Source organism: Rhipicephalus sanguineus, chromosome 5 (assembly GCF_013339695.2).
Source record: "Rhipicephalus sanguineus isolate Rsan-2018 chromosome 5, BIME_Rsan_1.4, whole genome shotgun sequence".
Lineage (NCBI taxonomy): Eukaryota > Metazoa > Arthropoda > Arachnida > Ixodida > Ixodidae > Rhipicephalus > Rhipicephalus sanguineus.
In genome coordinates, this window is record NC_051180.1 from 204,628,075 (window position 1) to 204,654,097 (window position 26,023).

The window sequence follows — 26,023 nt, forward strand, 5'->3', positions numbered from 1 at the left end:
GCGAGGGCTTGCGCATGCGCAGTAAGGCGCACCACCACCGGATTGAACTCCGCCATTAGATATTTCACATCTAAAAATAGCTCTGCGACGCGCGCCTGCCTCACCTGGCTGTTACACGAGGGGCAGTGAAACTTCCTGTACCATCCATAGAACGCGATATTCGCTCCCAACGCCGGACGAACGCCTGGTGTTTCGGGAGCGGTACTAAAACATGGCGGCGCATTGCAGACACGCACTAGGGGACGCCATCTTGATGAGGACTGAGGATCCGAGTGGGGGGGAAGGGAGAGATTTAGCGCCAATTTCAATTGGTATGCACCAGCAAGTCAAATTGAGCGAGTGGAACGTATTCAGATGGCGAGCGCGCGAACTTCTTCCCTGTTGCGCAACCCGCCACATGATCAAAACGGCAATCGTGACATTCTGATTGATGAAGGGTTGCTTATCCACCAATTTTTGCACCACTTATTGTAAGTAAGACTTTGTTTTAGGGGCGAAGCTCCTTAAGCCGTGGGTCTGTACATCCTCTGTATGTAGCTACCTCTCGTTTAGTCCTTGAGTGTTCACTAGATGGCGGTACTTGTAGTTGATGATGAAAGATGGGAGATGTTATAAAACTAGATGGCGGTACTTGTAGTTGATGATGAAATATGCGAGATGTTATAAAATAGGAATGATGTCACACATGGCGCGTGTCATTGGTGGAAGGCAATCGTTCTATTTAGTGCGGCGACGTACGCTAGGGGGAGCGTTGTAATAAAATCCGTTCGCTGTTGGTGCGCGCTAGGAGTCGCCGGATGGACAAGGCTGCAGAGCGGCGAGCGCGCAAGGCGGCGGCAGCGCGCGCTCGCAGACAGAATCCCTATGTGCGAGCACGCGAGGCAGAAGTGCTCTGTGAAGCTGCGCGACGCCGCCGCCAAGGTTCTGCCGTACGTGAAATAGAGGCCGCAGCGGCACGGCGGCGGCGTGAACATGATCTGCAGAACGTTAGAGAATGGGAAGCGGCGAGAAAGTGCGTGTATCGGCAGGCAGACACCGATGCAGTGAGAGCTCGTGAGGCGTCTGCAAAACGCATCAGGCGAGATCAGCCCGAAAGTACCGACGCGCGGTTTAAGCGAAACTTTCTAGATGTTTCGTTCGGCCATAGTTGTGGTGTGTGCGACACATTGTGGTTCTCAAACAGTCTAGTCACAATATCTTCCATCAAGAACGACCAGGCTCGCGCCAATGGCATTGCGTTGTCCAGCGCGAGTTCCCCACCGGCAGCGGTGAGTAAAAGGTTTGCTCGAGCTGTAGAGATTCCCTGGTGGCGGAAAAGGTGCCTCCTATGAGCGTATCTTACGGCTACATGTACCTACCCACACCGGACCTCTTGCGACCTCTGAACCCCGTTGAGGAACGACTGATTGCGCCTCGCCTACCATTCATGAGCATAAGGCGGTTGACACACGGGAGTGGTCAGTACGGCATCAAGGGGCAAGGGGTTAACGTTCCGATAAACGTCCCCAACACGGTGCAATGCCTACCTCGGAACGTTTCGGACGACGTGGCCATCGACGTTCATCTCAAGTGCCGGCTCGTGTGCAAACCGTCGTATAAGAAAGGTCTCGTTAAGAAACGTAACATCCACGAGTGGCTCAAACACCTCGAGCATTCTCCGTTGTACAAGTATCTGAAAATCCGAGTGCATTGGAGCCGCCTCGCGAACGTGCAAGACGACGGTGACGTGGACGACGACGAGATCGAGCCGGCGCCGGAGGTTACCGACCTCGAAGATCCTATGCAGGCTGCGATTGCTCTCAACACAATGGCGCATACCATGATCTTTGACGACTGAGCCTGCGTCATCACCAAGTGTGTCAACAGCGGCGGCAACGACCGCGCCAGCATCTGCGGCGGGAACAGCGGCGCATTCTGCATCTGATGAACTAGGTCTAATCGAAGGTACGCACAGTCTCCACGTGGCACCCGGGGAAGGGCAGACTCCCGTCTCTCTGCTTTTTGACGAGTATGCCGAAGAGTCGGTTCCTCAAATATACCCCGGCATAGCCCGAAGAATCACCGGACCCAGACCGATCCCCCTTCACAAAGGCGAGTAGTGAGATTCGTCGTGCCGATCGTCGCGGAGCGTGCCCTGATCACGTCCTATACATGGCCATGAAGGTCATGAATCACAACGTTACCAGCAAGACCATGACGTTCAGGACCAACGCAATCACCAGTGCGATTACGCGGCAACAACTTGAGAATGCAGATTTCATGGATGAAGTCCTCAACCGAGATCTCGGCTTCATGAGAGGCCTACCAAACACCGTACAATACTGGCAAGATCGACGAAAGGAGCTCTTTGCAATGATTCGTCAGTTGGGTAAGCCTCACGCATTTCTCACGCTCTCTGCCGCGGAACTGCACTGGGACAGACTCATCGAAATGTTGGAGCGCTTGCGAGTGGGTCCCGAAGGGGTGGCACGAGCTGTAGAAGAATTGAATTCCATGCAACGCATCGAACTGGTCAACAACGACCCAGTTGCGTGCGCAATTTGCACCCATCGAATCTTTAATGTGATTCTCAACATACTCAAAGATAAGAGATGCTCCCGTTCAAGCCCTATGTTGTGGTAGACTTCTTCAAGCGGGTCGAATTCCAACAGCGTGGTAGCGCACCCATTCACACCATTCTGTGGCTCGATAACGCCCCGCAAGAAGAAGTGTCTGGCGACATGCCGCGCGCGCTGGAAATGGTCGAATCGTTGCTCACGCTCGACGCAGACCTTCTAAAGAGACCCAGGACCCAGCTGCACGCTCATACCCACACTTGCTATAAGCGGGGACGCACCACGTGCGGTTTCAGAGCACCGTTCATGCCCAGTAATGACACTAGGATTGTGGTCCCCTTTCCTCCGACCGAGGACGAGGCCGAGAAGGCACATCGTCAGAAACTCAAGCATCGGTACGAAGAGATGCACGACGCTTTGGAGAGGGGATCGTTCGTCTCTTTGGAAGAGTTTCTCGCTATCTTCGACGTTCGGTCCGATGCAAAATACATGGACATTCTGCGAGCCGGATTTACGCGTCCCTGCGTTCTACATCGTCGCACCCCGGCGCAAGAAATGGTCATCCCCTTCAACCCCTGGATCACCAGTCCTAGATTCCAACATGGATCTTCAGGTGATCCTAGACCACTACGCCTGTGCAACGTATGTCGTCGATTACGTCAACAAGGCGGATCGCGGCATGTCCAACCACCACAAGGCCGTAAGGCAAGTTCTAGAAGAAAAGCCAGAAATGGAATACTCTGCCACCGTACGCTCTCTGGGAGTGACCATGCTCAAGGGGGTCGAAATGTCGGCGCAAGAGGCGGCCTGGTTCCTCTTGGGTCAGGAAATGTCGGAAAAGAGCCGTGAGATCGTCTACATAACCACGTGCTACCCAGAGGAACGAGTGCGCGTACGCAAGACCAACGAGGAATTGGCAAACATTGGCGCCTCGTCCACCGACGTCTGAAAGCTCAACATCGTACAGAGGTACGAGGGCAGGCCGCCTGAAATGGAAGACGTTTGCCTCGCCGACTTTGCAAGCAAGTACAAATGCGGATACGGTCTTCGCGAGCACCCCATCATCATTCGCTACCGCCATTACAGTGCCGCAGATCGACCGGAGGATTACATGAGAGAGCAGGCCCTCCTTTACGTACCGTTCAGGAACGAGGCTGTTGACGTTCTCGATCATAATAAATACCTCGAGACGTTCGAGGCCAACAAGGACCTCATTGCTACCAAACATCGCCAATAGAACATCGGCAACGACGACGACATCGTGGCTCAGTTGATTGAAGAGCACAGGATACAGCAGCAACGAGAAGATGCCGAGAAGATGCCGCCGCCGTTCACGCCGCAGATTCCGCCTCAGTTTCCGCCGCCGTTCCCGCCGCCGACGAAGACGCTGACCTCTTGCCCAACGAAGAGCTGATTCGTGCCCCTTCAAAGACACCAGTCCCTGTGCCGCCGTGCGCAAAAGGCAAGACGTCATGGATAGAGAGGAATATGCCAAGCTCATGCGCATGACGAATGCGGAGCAGTACGAGTTGCTCCGAGAAATCGTCCACAGGCAAACGACACTCGGAGCACCTCCGTTGCGCGTCTTCTTGACAGGACCTGCAGGATGCGGTAAAATGTTTGTCCTTAAGCTCGTCATGGACGTTTACAACCGCTATAACGATAATGCAGGTCCATACAATGCATTCGTCATTTGCGTGAGCACGGGAAAGGCGGCCGTGGCTGTAGGAGGAACCACCGTGCACTCTGCCTTCAAGCTCACTCGCAACAAGAAGGACCTCGGATTGGGCGACAGCGAACTCAATACCTCTCGAGTTGCTTTCCGTTACGTCAAGTGCATCATCGTTGACGTGGTTAGCATGCTGTCGTCTGATAACCTCAATACCATCGATTGTCGCCTCAAGCAAGTCACCCAAATGCTAGACGAACCCTTCGGAGACCTCGACGACATCATGTGTGGTGATTTGCGCCAGTTACCACCCGTCCGCGCAAACGAGGTGTACAAGAGCTGCAGAGAAGCGGGTGGGCTCTTCGGGGCCACAATCAAATGGCACTACCTCGATTACTTTCCGCTCGTCCAAGTCGTCAGACAATCCAATGCCTCCTTCTCGGCTCTGCTCACAAAGATCGGAGACGGAAGAGTGCTTCAGGACGATGAGGTCCGACAACTCGAGAGCCGCTTCATCACCACAGAAGAAGCCTTGGTTCGTGCGTCCTCGGCGATACGAATATTCCACTCTAACGAATAGGTCAACAAATTCAATACTTTCATTGCACAGCGAGGAGGAGAAGAAGTCGTTTCACTGCAAGCCGAAGATACCTACTTGGGGTGCGCCAACCAAGACGCTCTAACAAGGCAATCGCAAAAGTTCAGAAAATGTCACACACCGAGTTTGCAAACCTCCCTCGCGAAATTCTCATCGTCCTCGGCAAACAGTACATGATCACCACCAACATTGACGTCACACACGGTCTCGTCAACGGGGCCGTTCGCATTCTCAAGGTGTGCGAGAGAGCGGTAAACGACGGCGACTTCCCGAAACGCCTCTGGTTACAATTGGACGACGCTGCAACCGGTAAGCTTGCTCGTCTTCGGTCCATTCGAATGGTGAACGAGGCCAAGCGGAGCGGTCACGTCATCGACGCCTCCTGGGTCCCCATCGAACCTCGAGTTACCACCCTAACCTTGGATCGCAAGACTGGCGTTGCCTGCAAGACAAGGCAGTTCCCCCTCGTTCAGGCCAGTGCCATTACGGTCCACAAGTCCCAAGGGGGAACGTACTCGTCAGTTGTCTGTGAATATAATAAAACGCACCCACAGAAGTTGGTGTACGTCGCGCTCAGCCGCTGCACCAACGTAAATAACCTCTACCTCACCAATGCTAAAGGAGACCACCGATTCTACCATAAAGACAAGAACGAGGACACGGCGACGCTGAACGAGTTTCGATGTCTAGGTGAACATCGATTATCGACCCTGACGCAGCGGTATCTACGATCCCTGCGAGAAGACGTTGACTCTTCCAACGAGTTTACGATTGCCCTCCTCAACGTTCGTTCTCTCAATGCACATGTGGACGATGTGGAACGGGACCCCATACTAACCGCAGTCGACGTGTTGTGCTTTACCGAGACCTGGAACGCCAAACGACCGTTCATCAAAGGATACGTTCCCGTCGGGTGCATCGATGAATCGGAACGTCCTGCAGGTGGTGTCGCCATCTACGTGATGCAAACGGAAACGGCTGAACATCTCAAACTACCACTCACGAGTCAAAGCCACAACGGAGAATATGCAGCCATCAAACTCTTTGACTCTGGAATTGTCATCATGACCATGTACCTCGCACCCAACCTGTCCACCGGGAACATCAAGACATTAATAGACACTGCGTTACGTCGAAATTATGAGAAGTACAAGAATGGACCATTTGTAGTAGTTGGGGACTTTAACGTGGACATCATTGACAATAATTGGCTTATGCAACATATGGCTTCTAGATATCACTTCGATGTATATCGTTTGACCGTATGAAACCTACCACGATCCGAGGAACATGCATAACCCTAGTATTTGCAAATTTTCCACTGCAACCCATACAGGAACCGCTCTCCCTTCATTTCACGGACCATAAAGCCGTCATAATGAAGGGACATCGCAAGCCATCCATCGTATAAGAACAAATAAAAGTTGATTTGTATATATACACACACAGTGTTTCTCACGTCTTTCTTGATGATGTAGTGGGCGAACTTTCACTGAAGAGTCACGGTTTTACCAATGATTTCCCCTCAGGAGCGTCGCCCCACTCATCATCATTCACCCCGTGGATATGCTGTGATTTTTTTTTGTTTACGTGTACACACAAATTAGACGAGAATAAAGAGCAGAGTTTGTTTTAATGTTTTCTTGCCTACACGTACCATTCATACAGTAAAAACACAACTTCAATATTTTACGTTTTTAGTCGCATACAAAAGTGAACCGCACATGCCCGCATGGTAATAACAAGGCATCAAGCCAGTGCATATACTGTCTATACGAAGACAAAAGAAACACAGTAATTACTATACAGAAGTATACACAAGTATACACAAAAACAAAACTAGCAGCATGCAGATCGTACCTTTCGTCCGCCGGGATCCAGAAGAATTTTTTGGCGCGAAGAATTTCGACACCACTCAGCACAGCACGATTTGTGATGACGGCGCAAATCCATTCACGCGTCTCTTTCGCTGAAGCTGGCAAGGGTTTCGCTGAAAGAAACTATACGGTGGTAAAAGCGGCCATTGGGACACCGTTGGCCGTAGCCTACATGGGCGCGCGACAAGAAACGCCCCTTTTTTGCCGTGAGAGATAGGACGGCGCAGTTCCCGTTTTCCACTCCGGGTGGCGCTCGTATTTTCGCAATTTCAAACTGCAACCTATTAGGTTCACTTGCGTATTAAAAACTCCGGAGTTAATAGGTACCCTGCTAATAAATATGAAATGGAACAACAACGTTCATTTATGCTCGTAGGTAGTACAGCCCCCAAACATTAGGATCGCTGCGGTCACGGGACAGAAAAACCGCGAAGTTTCATCCCCCTGGTTACACCGCGTTCCCAGCTCACGCGCTCGCCCCGAGAAAAATCGTGGCCGGGGGGCGGCACGACGCGCTTTGCGTTTCCTTCTAGTCCGGCCGTTGTGTTCAATCACATTTTAACATGCCGCGGGATGGCGACCAAGTTCTGCGTCGAATATGCGATGCTCTTCTGGCTATCACACCTCGTTCTCTGATTACGCGTTCACCGTTAACTACTACAGCTACCACAGGGTTTTGTGTAATCACTTAACATGGACTTTAATCGTCGGGATGGAGATGTACCACCAATCATCAAAGTTGGTGCATCCACGTTAAACGATGCTATAGTTGCCAGACATCAATATACGTTGTGCAAACTCTCTTATATAATTGTACAGTAAACATTCAGTTACTTCTGAAAGGGCACCCTTTACTTTCGTGTTATTCCGATTCCTATGACGGAGGGATCAACCATCTTTCTTTTTTTCTTCTTTCTAGCTCATTTTAGCTTGCGGTGCAAATGTATGCAGTCTCTAGTAATCCATGGGTTCTTTCGGTTTTTCCTAACCCGTTTGCTTGGCACAAACTTATCAGTGCAGTAATGTATCGCAGTTTTTATTTCATTCTAGGCGGTCAACACATCATCAGAAAGATTGTCACATAAGAACCACACATAATCCAAAATGGCCCTGGTCATCAGCCTTCAAGTAATCCCTAGTGACATGCCTGGTGTCTTTTCGATGTACTTTGTTTTCACCAATACCAAAGGATAAAAATACTGCTTTATGGTCGGAGATGCCATCTTCAATGGAGAACGTGTATTTGCATACATTGGATTTTAAGAGGACTAGGTCTAGTGTAGAACGGGCGTTTCCAGCCTCTCTAGTGCAGTCATTAACAATCTGCACAAGATCACACATCAAGGCAATGTCAGCGAGAAGGTTTAACGTCGTTAAATCAGACCCAGAGCGGGACACGCGCCAGTCAACATTGGGCAAGTTAAAATCACCTGCAAGAATCAGATGATCATTTTCGAACGCGCACATGTGGTCACATAGCTTAGGCAGATATTCGTGTGCTGAAGAGGGTGGTCCGTAGATGGCACACACGGTGAAGTAATGGCCCCAGCAGCTTACTTTAAGGAATAAAATTTCGTGCTCAAGAATTTGTCGAAGGGGCCATGCACTAATACCATCTTTCAGGAATATTTCTACACCACCACTTCTTGTTGGCCGATCACGTCTGAAGATTTATTTCAGAGGAATTAGTACTGAATCATTTATACCTTCGTGCTGCCAGGTTTCTGTGATTATTGTAATATCAGGGTCGTAGGTGAGTAGAAGGTACTCGAGCTTGTCAACTTTATTAGACAGGCTTTGCGCGTTTACGTTAAGCACTCTCACATTTTTAGACACACACTGTCGAGAGGGTCACTCAGAACCTATAGCTTGCGGATGAAGAGCTACACGCGCATTTTTTGCTTCATCCCAGGCAAAAAGTTAACCATCGATTTTGATCTTGCGAATAAGAGTAACCCGTTTCCTGATGTCGCGTTCAGCTTTTGCACTTTCCCAAAGCAAGCGGCGCTTGGGCAGCGTGCACTGGCTATAATCATTTTGCGCATAAATACTAGAGCCCTTCAATTTAGAGGAATTCTTTAAGACTTCATGTTTCTCTTGATGATCTTGAAAATAGGCTATGACAGGCGTACGACTACCTTGGCGGCCAAGAGGGTGAATAGGGGCTATGGACTTGCACTGCACTGCCTATGTTTCCTCGAATATATCGGTTACAACAGCAGTTCGACGAGAGGTGTCATTTTTATTTGTGTTTTCGAAAACACCATGGATGATAAGGTTTGCTCGAAGGCTACGGTCTTCGAAATCAGTTAACTTGGACCTCTGCCATGACAGCACAGTTTTAAAGGAAGCTGCAGTGGATTCAAGAGCTGCAGCTTCCGGTGATTTATCTTTAAATTGCTGTAGTTTGGCTTCGATAATTCGAAATTGCAAGTGCATGTCGCACATCGTTTGTTCGTTCATCGACTTTACCAGCAGTATTTCAGCCTTCATATCGCTTGGCCCTGAAGAATACTGAGTAATAATCAGCGATCATCGACCCTGGGTTTGTCTCAACGTCACTACATAGTAACATTCTGCATGCACAATAGCACTCATATGCAATACTTAAACAGGTGCTTGGGCACAGCACAACTACTAACATGACTTCATCGCTTGTTTTTACGTTGCAAGCAAAGTAGCTAACCTAAAGAGCGAACAAGAACTTCGCGGTCAGCAACATGGTCGCTGTTGTCTTGCCGTGCCCACTGTCGAAGAAATGCTGCAGTAGATGCTTTATAGCCCCGGTCGCTGATGCCACGGACATGCGCAACTGTCGATGCGTTGGAGCGTCCACACAGAAGGTCAGTATCGGCGTCCGCACATGCAGATCGGCCACGGATGATGTCAGATGGTGTCAGCCGGCGGCGTGCACGTGCCATCCGCGCTCGGTAATCCTGCCACCGTCAGCAGCGAAACCTGTATAGCGACGAACACGTGTTATCCATGCTCGAGGCACAAACCCTGCTTCGACTCTGAGATACGCAAACTTGTCAGAAAAGCAGCTAGTGTTCACAAAACGTTTCTTAAAAACAGAACAGCAGTAAATGAAACAAAGCTCAAAAGTGTAAACAAAGAGCTTAAGGCTGAACTGAAATAGGCAAAATATGTCTTCTTTGACAAACTAAACACAGACCTGAAGTGTAATCCAAAATTCTTTTGTAAGTACGTCAAGAACAGCAGAAAAAATGACACAGCTATCCCTGACCTCTTAACTGAGGAAAAAACCGTAACAGATGACTTGGAGAAAGCTGAAGCATTTAGCGCCTATCTTCAGTGTGTTTTCAAAAAGGACTGAACACTCACCAATGTTATCTCCTAAAAATATCGTTAATGAAATGGCGGTAATTGAAATCGATTATACTGGTTTGGAGAGACTGCTGTATACTCTGGACACCTCTAAGGCTACAGGGCCTGACGGTATATCATCTCATGTGCTTAAAAAGCGTCACGTTATTATTGCACAATATTTATGCATAACGTACAAGTTGTCTCTAGACACAGGCGTGGTTCCAAGATATTGGAAAACAGCAAATGTGGTTTCTCTGCACAAGGCAGGAAGCAAGAAACATGTACGAATTTATCGTCCTATATCTTTAATTTCAACCTGCTGCAAATTGATAGAGCACATTATTTATAGCGCATTGTTCAAATATTTCGAATCCACTCATTTTATCGCTCACTCCCAGCATGTATTTCGGCAGGGTCGTTCATGCGTGACACAATTAGCTGAAATTCAGCACGACATACCTATTGCGCTTGATCGTAACAACATTGTTGATGCATTGTTTTCTCGATTTTCGCAAGGCCTTTGATACGGTCCCACAGAATCTGTTAGATATTAACCTTGTTTCTTTGAATATAATGCTAAGCTGCAAACCTGGCTCCGGAATTACTTAAGCGGTCGTGAACAGTGTGTTGTTTTAAATTCTCAAAATCTTCATATGTAAATGTGACTTCAGGTGTGCCACAAGGTATCGTTCTGTCGATGCGCAACTGTCGATGCGTTCGCACAGTAGGTCAGTATCGGCGTCCGCGCATGCAGATCTGTCACGGAAAGGTAGAAGGTGTCAGCCAGCGGCGCGCACGTGTCATCCGTGCTCGGTAGGGTTGAGGGATTGTTGTGCATTGTTTCGGCACAAGGGCGAAGGAATGAATACTGTAGCAAGAAACTGTAATATCATGCGAAGAATGGCAAGCAGCTCGAAACTCGCAATGCGCCGCTCGAGCAAAAATAATATAATAATAATATCTGGGGTTTAACGTCCCAAGAGCACGATATGATTACGAGATGGTTTAACAAAACTTGAAATTCGGCGAGATGGTGCATAGCTGATGGGAAGCTTTGTGGGCAAAAACCAGACAAGTCACAAGACGATAGACAGGACGGGCGCTACTTTCATCTAACTTTATTTGCGGCTTCGCCAGCAAATATATGAAGAAAACACACATGCGCAGAAATCAAATGCATTGTCACAAACACGTAATCACATCAGTAAATATAATCAAGAAATTCCGTTTCTGCCTTCCAAAGCTTCACCGATGTGTCACTGACACACCTACCCCCTGTCTTCCTGATATGAAACGCTTCCAGTTACTACTGTGCCCGCTTATCCCTACCTCTGCCCAGAATTTTTATCTCATTTTGTTTCGGCTCACATGCATCGCAACTCGCGCAATGCTGAGCCAAATTAGTACCCCCAGTCTTAGTAGCCCGTAAATGCTCCCCCGCCCGCTCATTATTACACCGACCCGTCTGGCCTATATACGCCTTGCCGCAGGTCAAAGGGATTTCATATATAACGCCCGTACAACAGTTAACAAACTTCGTACCGTGTTTTTTCTGGCAACCACGTTTCTTCCCATCAGAGCCGAAACTAAATGAGATAAAAATTCTGGGCAGAGGTAGGGATAAGCGGGCACGGCAGTTACTGGAAGCGTTTCATATCAGGAAGACAGGGGGAAGGTGTGTCAGTGACACATCCGTGAAGCTTTGGAAGGCAGAAACGGAACTTTTTGATTTATTCGGTTTTATTGAACTTTTGATTATTTTTACGGATGTGATTACGTGTTTGTGACAATGCATTTGATTTCTGCGCATGTGTGTTTTCTTCATATATTTGCTGGCGAAGCCGCAAATAAAGTTAGATGAAAGTAGGGCCCGTCCTGTCTATCTCGTCTTGTGAATTGTCTGGTTTTTGCGCACAAACTTTCCCATCACCTGATTACGAGAGACGCCGTAGTGGAGGGCTCCGGAAATTTCCACCACCTCGGGTTCGTTAACATGCACCTAAAACTAAGTACACGGGCCTCAAACATTTTCGCTTCCACCGAAAATGCAGCCGCCGCAACCGGGATTCGATCCCGCGGCCTTCGGGTCAGCAGTCGAGCGCCATAACCACTAGGCCACCATGGCGGGGCGCTCGAGCAGAAAGGACGCACGAAAAAAAAAACATACACAGAATGAGCGGGAACTAACAACTGTCACAGCTCAACAGTTAAAGCGCGCCACTCAAACACAATGGCCACACGAAACGAACGCACAAGTATACACAGGATGACGCGAACTAACAGTCACAGTTGCAATTAGTTTGTGTTAGCAGTGCACTCCTTTCGCAAAAGCGGCCGCTGCAGTGAGCGAAGTGGCCTTCGTGCTCTATGGAACTTCAACGCAAACTTGCGGTGAGGGCGTAAGACGTACAAACCACCCCCCATAGCGAGATAGGCGCGCGCGCACGAGCGGCCACGCCCTGTGGAGGCGCGCGCGCAGCGCAACACGCGGGGCGACGACCTTTAAAGCTCACCCTTCCAGAGCCATATCTACCCTTCGGGAAAGTTTGGCGATTCTTTCATCTCGCCGCTCTCCGCGCCCCGCCCCAGCGCCGCCCTCTTCTCGTGACGTAAACCCTCTCTCCTCGCCGGCGGCGGCGGGTGGCAGTGGCGGCAGCGTGGCGCGGAGTCTGGCAGAGCCGCGACTGCGAGTGAGCGAGGCACCGGCGCGCCACATTCACACGATTACTGAGGAGCGCGCGTAGGTTGCGAAGCTCTTGTGCGAAGCCGCGCAAGGTCTCGCGCGCGATGGGCTGTTGTTGTGCGGTTGGCTGCTCAAACAGCAGCGCGCAGGGTTTCCGCTTTTTTTAGGCTTCCCAAGGAAAAGAAGCGGCGAAGCCATTGGATTAGAAACATCAGACGCAGCAAATGGACCCCGACCGACTGCTCCGTGATATGCGAGCGACGTACTTGAGTATTTCGCCTGAACAGTGCTGGTATTGTAAACAGCGTACCATAATTAACACATACTTATTATTTGTTCTGCAATGGGGCCCTTTAAAAATCATTTTGTCACGCTCAAAAAGGGAGTTTTATGGTTCGCGTTTTGAACGCTTGGGCAGACTGAAATTTTGCAGCGATCACGCTATAAGTGTCAAGCGTGATGTGTTTCGTTTACGTAACTTATCGCGCGCTCTGAGCACGAGCTTGGGATCTTACTGTAACGTTGTGAGGGGAAGATTTATTTCGATATCGCAGGTTAGTGCCGCCGCGCGTCAGCTGCGTCTTTTATCTGAGATGTCTTTCTGGCACGTTATGTGGTCGGCGTTTCTGTGATTGTCAGCTCATGATGTCATTTACCGCTTTGATGCCGCTTTTGTACATGCTACCTGGTCTACGTTAATTCGCGCATGAAAATAATGCGCGCCTTTGTGCTAAGCGAATGTGCCTTGCGCTTTTTAGTCATGCACATATAGTGCACGATGTCTGTGCTCGTGCAGGAAGCTCTTCTATTACAGCAAGGGGCCTTCCTGTGCTCGATGGAATTAGTAAGAGTAGAGCGTGAAGAAGTTGAGCAGAAAAATGATTTTCTAAAGTAAACCAACAGGATGTCCGCTATCACAGACTAGCAGAACGAAATATTGTGTTCATTTAACACTCGCCTTCTGGAGGCCTTGCACCTGCTCTGGCGAACACCTTAAATGCCTGAGCAAATGCGAAAACTGACCACCGGTGTCCGCGGCGTCGGCGTCCCGCGTCGGCGGCGTCAACACGAGCGATGTGAAAAATCACGTAATGACGTCACCATACGACCAACGCTTGTGACGTCATGATGACGACGAATAACGTGACTTCACGCGAGGACGTCATCACATGATTGCAACGCCTCTAAGATCGGAGGCGTTGCAAGCTTTCTGCACGTCCCCGGGACTTGCATTGCCTGCGTGATTGGTGGGCCGATCACAGAGGCTGTGCAAAGCGCCGATGTCATGTGATGAAGTTATCAGATGACGTAACGTAACCTGGCGTCAACGTGACGTCATTGTCACGTCACAAATTGCAGCTTTGACGTCGTGGTGACGTCATCACATTTTTCATGCTTACGGGATCGGAAGCGCGTCAAGCTTTCGGCGCCTTAACTGGTCTTGTATCGCCTCCATGATCGCTGGACTGATCACACAGGCTGTGCAAAGCGCCGATGCCATCTGATATTGATGACAATATCGGATGACGTCACGTAATCCGACGTCAACCTGACGTCGGATTACGACGTCAGGTTGACCTGAATTTGTGACGTGTCAACCTGACACGTCACAAATTTGAGCTATCTACGACGTCCTGGTGACGTCATCACATGATTTTTTTTCCCTCACTTGTGTTGGCGCCGAAGCCTCGGGATTCCAGTCAATTCGCGCATTTCATGAGGCATCTAAGGCGTTCGCCCTAAGAGCAATGTTTTAACGACCATGACATTCAACAGCGCGAATTTGGCTTGCATGAACACCCCATACTGTTGAAAGCGTGAGCATGCAAGATCTGATTTCTTACTGTAGTGATCTAGCGCAATCGCCGGTACTTCGCTCCCGAGGCAAATAAAGAAATCAATGTTATATATATTGTAGACTCAACAGTTCAACTGCAACTTCGGAGCGAGCATCATCGCAGGATCGAAAAACATATCACGAGATCACTGTGCAGAGAAGCGCCAGCCTAGCCGTACCAAAGAGCTACGGCGTCAGAAACATTACCAAGCGTCGTTTTTATTGAACCTAGGCTTTAAAAAATTAACCAGGAAAACCAACCAAAATAGGCGCAAACCCCCAGGTCTTCATAGCACGAAACGTCACCGATGCTGGCGATAGTCCCTCATGCAAATTCTGAGCCCAGCTTTGTGTTGAGGCAACGCCAACTGTGTTTGCAGTTCGGGCTATCTGCATTGGAACATTCGTTACGTATTGCCACAGAAACTACCAGTGCTCGAGTGTTACGCACACCACTCTGTGCATTGCGGGCGTCGCGAACCAAGCGAAATGCCGACATCGACATCCCCGCCACGACATGGAAGACAGTCACATCGCACCCGCCAGCCCTGCATGCGCACAAGCTCCGATCGAAGGGCGAGCGCGCGTGACGGAAGAAGAAAGCAACGTTAGAGGCCAGTGGCTCGTGATTTTGACAGACTCCGCGTTTGTTGTCTTTCGTCCTCGTTCGCTCTATCGGTTACGCCGACGACGCCAACGGCGATGCCGAACAACGCAGGAACGGGTGGCTAAGAGCCAGGCCTGTAGCCAGGATTTTTTTTCGGGGGGGGGGGGGGGGGGGGGGGCGGCATTTGCTGAAGGCCTTGACTGTTTGAGACTGTTTGAGTCATTTAGTTGACCATTGTAAGAAGTGCGCATGTGTTCCCATGTTTGAAAAAACGAAATTTATAGGAAATGGGAAATCTAAGAAGGAAAGGGAAATTTTAGAGGCCTTTTGGATCCATAACGAAGGTGATAAGTGTATCAATTCGCCCTCTCTTCTACTCTCGGAGAGAGAAATAAACTTCTTGAAAGAAAGATTGAGAGTGTGATTAGTTAGTGTTTGTTGTGCGCATGTTCATTCTGAGAATGTATAAAAGGCTGGTTTTTCTTGAAATAAACATTCAGTTGGCAGTCAGCGCTTGTCCCGTGGTCTTCGTTCCTTTGTCGTCCTTGTTTCATTCGCGCTGTTACTTTATTTGTTCTAATTATGAACCAACTAGCCCACATCAAGTTGTTACTATTCTTAAGACTTATGATTGTTCTGAATACTTCTAGTTAGTCTGCCGGGTTGAGAAATATGCTTTCAGCATTTCGAATAATTGAGCTATTCATTTGCGCGGTATTATTATTTGCTGGTATACCAGAAGTGAAATACTTAGTGAAGGAATCAGCAGGTATTGCACCAGTTAGTACACAATTGTTCAACGTAATGTCACGTGGCATGAGGTCTGCCTTGTGGCGTCCTAAAACACTGTTTATTGCTTTCCAAGCTGTATCAGGGTACCTTGTACAGATACCAGAAAACAACTTTTCATAATCTTCGCCTTTCGAATGACGCTGTATAGTTGATTTCTGAAAGCTTTATACTGCTTTAGTAAGTCTTCCGCTCACGATTTTAAGAACGCATTGAAAAGCTTATTTTTTCGCTTTATCAAACGCTTATAAGAGTAAATGTGACCCATGGTTTTCTTGTTTCCTTTGACGGTTGAAATGTTTTTAAAGAAAAATGAGTGAGGTAGATATTTGTAAAAGATTCTATAAATTTTTAGTACGCTTCATGAACATTTCTAATCATATAAACGAAAGATCAGTTATGCATGCTAACGACACGCTTGAAAGCCTGCAGTGACTCATCAGTGATATTTTGTACTGTGACAGTGTGATGTTGAAGCCCCTTTTCTGGTTTTGAGGAACTATATTGCATGAACACTGGACAGTGGTCACTTAATTCTGATGAAATAGTACCGGCGTTGGAAACAAGTGTATCACTATTCGTAATCATCATGTCTGACAGTGATGAACTGGATACTGTGATACTAGTTGGCGTTGATATTAGACTTGTAAATCCGGATGAATGAAGGCATGATATCAACTCGCACGTGCTTTCAGTGTCCTCGAAATCGGTATCAGTGCCGATAATTTCGATGACCCGCTTATGTTCTGTCTTCAGTGAACATTCATCACCTTCGACGATAAGGTTTTCCTGTTGTGGTTGTTAAGAGCGTTGTTGCTAAGAGCGCGATGACAGTTTAGATAAAATACAAGCACTCGAAAAATTCTAGAACACCTAAAGTTACTTAATGCTTGTATCGTTCGTATTATTACGTTGTACAGATGCGTAAACAAGCGTTGTCGTCATTGTCATATTCACGGGCTTGACGAGTCCTTCTACGTAGGCTGTAGCAATGGCCCAGCGATTCTCCTGCGGCATTCGGTGAGGCCGGCGACCCTGACTTCAAAATTCTTCTTCACTGCTCGCGCGGCGTCATTTCTCAACACCTGTTCCAAAACCGACCGACTGACCGGCGGCAGTACACGATAACACAACATGTCGACCCTGATGAAACAATGCTCAACTTGCACGACGACTCAGAAAGAACGCAGGACGGAGCACTTACTACCAACTGACAACATGCCCAATTAATGTCCACTCTCGTCGACCAAAGTTCTTCCTCATAACTTCTTTCACTGACTCTCGAATTACTGCCCAGGTTCGTGAGTGTGCGACGTGACGCATCTGTTCGTAAGACAGTGAAGGTTTCGGAAAGAGGGCGTTCCTACTCGCACCTTTGTCGGCGGTGGCGGACGCGCCTGTGGTAGCTGCGTTGATTTCTTTATTATGGCATACTGGCTGTCTCGGCGGCTGTATCCTTTGGAGAGGGTGAGGGGGCATGATTTCGGCGCCTTTTGATTCTTGTTTTGTCGATGCGCGCGCCCATCGAGTGTTATCGTTGGTGCCGTGTTTCCGTGCTGTAGTTTGAAGGCGGCGGCGCGCGCCTGGTGAAGCGCTCGTTTGTGACAATAAAACTTATTTCGTGAGCCAATAAGCATACTTGAACAACGCTCTACCACATATTACACATGTAACTGTGGATAGATGGGAACTTCATGCATATAGGGCAACATATAGGTTTACGAATGCTAAAGAATCGGTAGTGTTTTTCTTATGCATTGTATGCTAAATACAACGCATAATAAAACATATTAAAAAGATCATTACCTTTACGAAACTTCTTGCGTATTTTTGTTGTAGAAAAACATAAAATTTTATGGCTCATTTTTCATTTGCGTATTTAGTTACAACGCCCTTCCTATGCACGCTTTCTATTTGTAGTTAAGCCTTTGTATGAATTGTACGCGTTATTGCAGTGTACCTTCCCTTTGTTGATTGTGACTTGACACTTTTTGTAGTGTCTTGACATTTGAATACATGTAGTTTGTGTTTCTGAACATTGGAACGCGATGCCCTTAAATTTGAATGCTTTTCACGCATACGAGTCATTGTGTGTTACTTTCTACACTAATTCTTAATGACTTATGATTTGCTGACCATTGTGCGATGTCGCCGATGCGGGGCCCTGCGGCACTGTCTAGCTGTGATGATTCCAGCCTTGTCTGCAAGCCTCTTTCGTCATGAAAGTGCGTAATCTAATTAAAGTTATTATTATTATTATTATTATTATTATTATTATTATTATTATTATTATTATTATTATTATTATTATTATTATTATTATTATTAACGAAAAACAAGGACGGCGCCGGCTTCGTAACGCGTAGGACAGACAACGGGTTAGAGAAACAGAACGGGAGAAGGAAAGAGAGGGAGGACAGGGAAACGCACTCGAGGATGGCAGCTGCTTACATGGAGGGACGAAATTAACAAGTTCCCAGGGGTTAACTGCTTTCAACTCGCACAAGATATTGTAAACTGGTGATCATCAGGGGAGGCATTCGCCTTACAGTGGAGTTGAATTCCCTCAAAATGATGATGATGAGGATGCGATGCTAAGTGCAATGGCGCATTTCGTGTTTTTTCTGAAGCCCAGCTAGATCAAGATTCAGCGGAATACCCCCACCAATCTTCTTTCAGCCCAAACCAGGCCCCTGCAGAAGCCGTAGAGAGAAAAGGAATTGTTTGGGGCGCTCGTTTCTTTGTTAGACACAGCTAATGAAACAAACAGACAACTAGGCCAAGGAAAAATAGCGCAACTATTTGTTGGTTATTTTTACAGCAGCTTAAAGCGACTGTCAACCGCTCGGAAAAAATTTTCTGATTGTGGTTCGTCACATCGGTGGCAACGACCATGCTTGTGCCCCATAAAAAAGGAATTATATTTTTAATTTGACGTTGAAAATCGTGAAAGAATGACCGCTAGCGTCACCCACCGGCGATGTGGTTCAATCTACTGGTAGGACAAGAAATCCTCGCAGGTAGACTCATTTTGCTGAAAAACAAACATGTATAACTTGAAATTGTATTTTAAGCATCTGAGGCAGCTCACGCGTCCAAAAAGGCTCCCGATGGCGCTGCTTGCGGCGCCGCCTTCGATTTCGTCTGTTTCAACTCATGCGCTATGCCTTGCAGCCCTCCGCGCTGGTCGTATACCGTGCCGCTGCATTGTTGTTAGGATGTCAAACATGTGGTGCGCTGTGAAGGCGTGCATTTATCGTGTCTTTTTGATGAATCAACTTGGCTTGGTTTGCGGCAGCAGTGCCAAAATAAACGCATAGACTGTGATTACAGCAAAACAAGTGTTCTGTAATCGTGTAATAAGGCATTATTTAACCGCTAGCACGCTGGAAATGGCTGTCACAATCACTGCATTAGTGTTCAGCGAAAATTAAGTAATCCTACAGAAACCACGTGTGCTTTCGGTTTTAAGTTTTACCAGCACTACAGTCGTCATCACGTCCACGAACCAGTGTTGTGGGCATGTTTCACGCCAACGGAAGAAGACCAAACGCAGATAAAAAATTCTGTTTGAAAAATTTCTACTCTCTTTCCTAAGAAACCACTGCAAGGTGGGACACTTCAGACCGTATGCTTTCGATTGCGGTACAAAACAGAGAAGCGATGAAGGACGGTAGACAGTCCCTTTAATGATTATGACCCAAATTGCAAGGAATTTAGCTGCATGAAACGGCTGCTTTTCCAATTGGTGTGATCCGAACCCACAACCTTCAAATTACGCGTGCGGTGCTCGACCAATCGAGTCACGACGGATAGATCTCGTTTTCTTTCATTTAACGATGTGATTCCGTTTTACGCACCTCATTGTACATGCCAGCCTGTCCGACTATGCCCCTCGTGTCTTTTTCTTTTCCCCCAACCGCCCAATTCTTCGCAGAGTCTCTGTTTTCCTTCTCCGATGCTTGGTTGGGGGAGAGTGAGCAGAGATACCCACGGCTCAGGAGTTGGTGCCATGAACAAGACAAAACCATTTGTCGAAATGTTGGCTCTAGCGAAGGAGTCGTTTTTTCGCAAAGCTTCGGATTATTCACGAGACATGATAAACAGTTTATTGTTCCAGCCAGGCATTAACTCAGCTCCATTATCATTACAAAACTTTTGAATAATTGATAGTTTTTTATCGTGAAAAAAATTTCGCCGCCGATTACGATACTGCCTAATACGAAATGTGCGCGCAGCGGTTTAGGTGTTTTTATTTTGCGATAAGTGGAGGAGCGACTGCCTCACTGACCGGGACACCTCGGAAGGCAGCGCGCGCGCGTGTTCCACAACAGCCACCGCAGGCAGAGCTCCGTTCATGCAGCGCTTTATTTCCATATTTGGCATCGGTGGACGCTCTGACCGCATACCTTAGTGATGAAGCGATCGGCGGCCGCACGACGGCGCGCGCTGCTGCGGCGCCTAGGTTGGCCTCTGCGAAACCTCTCGTCTCGCCACTGTCGTTTCCTCCTCCTCGCGCTCTCCTCGCTGTCGCCGTATTTTTTCATTCTTCGCTGCGCTCCGCATTCCCTCTTTCGTGCTCGTTCGCCCTGCCGGTTACGACGACGCCGACGCCGCTCAATGCAGGAACGGTTGCTTAAGATCCAGAAGCACACGCTGTTGGGCTAGTCGGTTCATGTTCTTTCAGTTGTTCTTTCATGTTCTTTCATGTTCTTTCCCTTGTGTTTTCTTTGCGCGAAATAGCCACTTCCGTGGCTTCTGAAAGGTTGCTTAAGAGCCGTGCTCTAAAACGACCTAATCTGTGCACTCTTGCTATTGGCCACTTTCGAACCAAGAAGGTAATCCTGAACAAGGCGCTCAGATTTTTAGTTTTAGCTAAGTTTCACCTGCGGCAGTAGTTCTTCAGGTCCTCTATTTCGGAACTGATCACTTCGAAGGTTGTAGGAGATAGGGCATTAGCCTCGCCTGACAAAGACACGAACTTATTATTTTAAGGTTAAAATCATCCAACTGACTGCATTTTGCGATGAAGCTCTTTGAAGTTAGGTAAGATTTTCTCGGAAACGTCAATATGAATTTTAGCTTTGACTTCAGAAACAGGCCGAGTTAGATGTTATACTGCCGATATTATTACGTGGAACCTTATGAAAGGAATCTATAAGAGCTATACTGTTGGAATCTGGTGTTCCAACAATGTTGAACACGAAGTCAAATATTTTAAATGCGAAGCATTTCTTAGCGAGCCTCTGGCACTTTGGGCGTTTCTATCTACGTATCTATCTATCTATCTATCTATCTATCTATCTATCTATCTATCTATCTATCTAGCCGCCTACGTCTGGGTGCTCCCATGATCAACTCCTTAACTTGGTGCTGACCGAAATTGGCGTGGGAGGGTAAGAGGATTTGACGAATATGATTATCGGGCCATGACATGAATAACGTGAAAATCCTGTCGCTTACGTCGTCAAACCCTGTCCACTAGACACGTGTGGCACATACCGGTTTACCACGGGTCGCGGTGTACGGGTATGCGCCACAGGTGATTGACAGTTTATATCTACCCAGGAACGGCGAGAACAAACATTGGTAACTTAAATGCTAGAGCGTTAAGGAAAACCAACATTGGTAGCGTTGACCCGACTAATGGAAAGACTGAAAATTAGGATCCCAGCAGGAATCGAACCCAAGCATTCTCCGTGGCAATCAAGTATTCTACCACTGAGCCACGCCAGGTCGTTTGGAAAAACAGCCCACGCAGGCGTAATATTGGTGCAACGTCAATTGTGGTTGTGGTGATTGCTATCTAATTTTACAAGAAAGCAATAAACACTACATCATACTCCTACGATTTGTACTCCTACGATACAGGCATCATATCGGATTAACGTCTGTGGTTCCAGTGTTGGCTGCGCTTTTATACAGTCTAATAAACATTACGTTTGTATTCCTATTGTTCAGCAAGCTATATTGAAGCATTGCTCGATCTCGGAGGAATACATGAACGAAAGCAACATATGATATCCACATCACCGCGCCGTAAAGTGCATTTCGTCCACGAGAACGACGCAGTGTCCTCTTCATTTCTTACGAGGCTGGGCGATGACCTCATGCTGACCGAGGATGACGCCAGATTGATTGACAGCCGCTTTGTAGACTAGGCTACGTAGGCCACATATGCCCAGGTAGTCTACCAATACGACAAGTACCTTCCAGTGATGTTGGTCTACGTAGCACACTCCAGGCCTACCAGCCTCGACGGCCTATACCTCACCAACGCCAAGGGCGGCTTCAGGTTCCGACATGTCGCCGGCTCTATCGATCGACAATTTGTGACGAAATTACCGAGGCATCCACGAATTCCAACAGCTCTACTGTACCACATACTTCACTACACATGGACCCCTAGTCACCACGATCACGACCGGATCCTATAACAAGTGATGACCAGTTGCTGGTGCTCTCTGATCACGGTGGTGATGGACCCCTAGTCACCACGATCACGACCGGATCCTATAACAAGTGATGACCAGTTGCTGGTGCTCTCTGATCGCGGTGGTGATGCCCTTGTTGAAGAACTGTCAAGAACTTCTTCCACACATGCACACGGGCTCGTGAAACGTGCGTGCGTTCTCGGGACACGTATAAGCACTACATATCGGCTTACCGCTTCTGGTGTTGGTAATGCCCACGTTGCGCAACAGTTGCGCCACAGTCACCTTTCCGCCGCTTGCTTCGCATAATATCGACTCCCATGGTACGTGGGATCTGCCCAATTTTTCTTTTTGTGATTTAGTCATGGGGCCGGGTTTGCTTCAACGCCACCCAAGAATAGCAAAAGGCGCCATACACGCATAACAATCACGAAAACGCCTTCCTTAAAGCGGGTGGCCACGGCACGACTAATACGGACACATAGTTGTCGAGAGAAGACATGCAACGTTTAAACTGAACTGCATAAGCAAGAACAGAAGATGGCTTTTAAGGTCTCGCTTTCTTTGTTAGACACAATATTAATGAGAACTAGCAGACCATAATGCCAAGGAAAGTCTGGGAGAAGTTATTTGTAATATTTGGAATATAAATGGGAAGAAATGAAAGTGAACGAAAAGATAAGTTGTCGCCGGCAGGGACCGAACCTGCGACCTTCTCTTAACGCGTCCGATACCCTACCACTGAACTACGGCGGCGGTCATACCCCGTCCACTTTATAGGGTTTATATGTGCATTTAAACCCAGGAGTATTAGCGCCGAACGCAGCCATGGCGGCGAGTGTAGAACACTCTTTTTCTGCCTTTTGGCGTCACGTAGCACCTGATCTTTTTACGAGCCGGCAGCAGACCGATAATTCCTCGCATACAACCTAAAGGCATGAAGTCTGCCAGAACCAGACCTTTGCTATGAAAGAAGGAAATAAGATGGCTTTAAGGGCTCGTTTTTTTGTTAGACACAATATTAATGAGGACTAACAGACAATAATGCCAACGAATGTATAGAAGATGTTATTTGTAATAATTGGAATATAAATGTGAAGAAAGTAAAGTACACGAAAATATTACTTGCCGCTGGCAGGGACGGAACCTGCGACCTGCAAATAACGCGTCCGGTGTTCTACCACTGAGCTACGGCGGCGGTCATCCCCCCGTCCACTTTATAGGGTATACATGTGCATTAAAACCTAAGAGTGTTAGTCAGCGCCTAGGAGTGTTAGTCACCCTCCGCAGCGCTGACTGCTAGGTTAGTGTTAGTCACACTAACCTAGGAGTGTTAGTCAGTGCAAGTTATCTTTTTTTTCCAATTTACTTTCGTCACATTTATATTCCAATTGTTACAAATAACATCTATACTTTCCTTGGCATTATTGTATGTTAGTCCTCATCAATATTGTGTCTACTAAAGAAAACAAGCCGTTAAAAACCATCTTCTTTCCTTCATTCAAAGCAATGATCCCGTTCTGGCCCACTTGATGGCTTCAGATAGTATGCGAGGGATTATCAGTCAGCTGCCAGCTCGTAAAAAGATCACGTGCTAAGTGACGGCAAAAGGCAGAAAAAGAGTGTTCCACACTCGCCGCCACGGCTGCGTTCGGCGCTAATACTCCTGGGTTTAAATACTCATACATAACCTATAAAGTGGACGGGGGGATGACCGCCGCCCTAGCTCAGTGGTAGATTATCGGACGCGTTATTCGAAGGTCGCAGGTTCTGTCCGAAGGTCGCAGGTCGTTATTCGAAGGTCGCAGTTATCTTTTTGTCGACTTTACTTTCTTCACATTTATATTCCAAATATTAGAAATAACGTCTCCTATACTTTCCTTGGCATTATTTTCTGTTAGTTCTCATTATTAAGCAAGAAAAGTGAGCGTGTAAAAGAACTTGTGTTGTTAGGCTAGTTGGTAGATCATTTCCAAAAACTTAGAGCGCAAACACACACACACACACACACACACACACACACACACACACACACACGCACACACGCACACACACACGCACACACACCCAGGCATCAACCACGTACAGCACTGTACGTGGTTGATGCCTCAGTGTGTGTGTGTCGTGTGTCGTGTGTTTGCGCTCTAATTAGGTTTCTGAAAGTGAGCGTGGCATCCCCAGAGTCGGTTTCTTCGCCCGATGTACTTTTAACGTCCACACTTACAGTTCGAAGAGGACGTTCTTCATATCTTCTTATTTTTCTTTCACGACAGGGTCCACCAGGACATCAAGGCGAAAGAGGACTTCCGGGAATTCCAGGAAAAGACGTGAGTTGTGCTCATGCATTTCTGAAACGAACATTTTGCACAGGATCTGCCTTCCTATGACGCTTCACCATTTCAGCCGTTCCCATAAAATACCGAGGGAATCAAAACTAAAACATTGTCACGTGGTTGTGACTGCGGGAATAGCTGCAGCAAGACTGGAAAGTATGGAACCTGTTATTCAGTTGAAATTGTACCCAGGAAATCAAATGTCAAAGTAAAAGCAAGTAACGCTGTACACTGCTAGCGGCAACAACTGTCGTCGCTAAGTTTGAGATTGGGCTAGTTGGTCATCGGTGATCTGATCATCGGTGGAACTTGTAGTCTTTTATACACCAGTCCTCGAAACTTCCAGCGTTATCCCTGGTGCTCCCGTTAGTTCCTGAATAAGTTGACCCGTCGCGTCCAGCGCGTAATGTTAAAATAATGATCTCAAACAATCTCGAAGCTTCCCAAACATTGCGACGCGGGCTGCGCCCAGTGTTGGAAACAGCTTTTTTGTGCGTGAATTCATCACAATAAAGCAATAAACGCGAGTGGCAATGCCCGCTCTGTTCACATCCATGTTCTGTTTTAAGCACCGTCCCGATGCTTAAAACAGAACATGGATGTGAAAAAATGCAGGCAGTATGAAGGAGCACAAAAAAGAAAAAAAACTAGAGTCCTCAGGTTTCTAAACATGTGTGGAATGGTTTAAGGAGCGCGATATCAACGAATTCAGGCCGTGCGCTGCGCCGCTGAGAGCTTGTAATGCCGTCCGGAACGACCTCGTACTCAAGTGCTCCGAGACGTCGAAATACCTTGTAAAGGCCGAAGTGTCGCGGAAGAAGCTTCTCGCTGAGTCCGCGCTGGCGTATCGCCGTCCAGACACACACACGGTCACTGGGCTGGTATTCCATGTGTCGTCGTCGAAGATTACAGCGGCTGGTGGACTGTTATGGTTCTTGATACGCAGGTCTGCGAGATGCCGAGCTTAGTCGGCGCTCTACAAATAAGAGGCGACCTCGAGATTGTTTTAGTAGGTCTTTGCGTCACAGCTTTGCCTTCTCAGCATTTCGTCGAGCGCCGTTGCCGAGCTCCTTCCATAAACCACGTTCAGTGGGGTCATGACTGCTGTTTCTTGTACTGCTGTGTTGTAAGCAAAGGTTACGTACGAAGGTATGGCGTCCCGGTGCTGTGTTCAATATCGACATACCTTCCCAGCATGTCGGCGACGGTTTATTCTAACGCTCGACGGGGCCATTCGTCTGCGGGTGGTAAGCGGTGGTCCGGCGATGGCTTGTCTGGCTGTGTCTCAATATCGCCTGCGTTAGGTGAGCA

The 26,023-nt window shown here is 47.8% G+C and overlaps 1 protein-coding gene across 1 annotated transcript in view; it reads left to right on the plus strand.

The window, feature by feature from the left end:
• LOC119394579 (collagen alpha-1(II) chain) overlaps nt 1-26,023 on the plus strand; it is a gene marked incomplete in the record, with an annotated part of 1,710,759 nt that overhangs the window by 524,488 nt on the left and 1,160,248 nt on the right. The window contains 1 exon segment of the mRNA XM_049415838.1: nt 24,653-24,706. Within this exon segment, the coding sequence (XP_049271795.1) occupies nt 24,653-24,706 (54 nt within the window).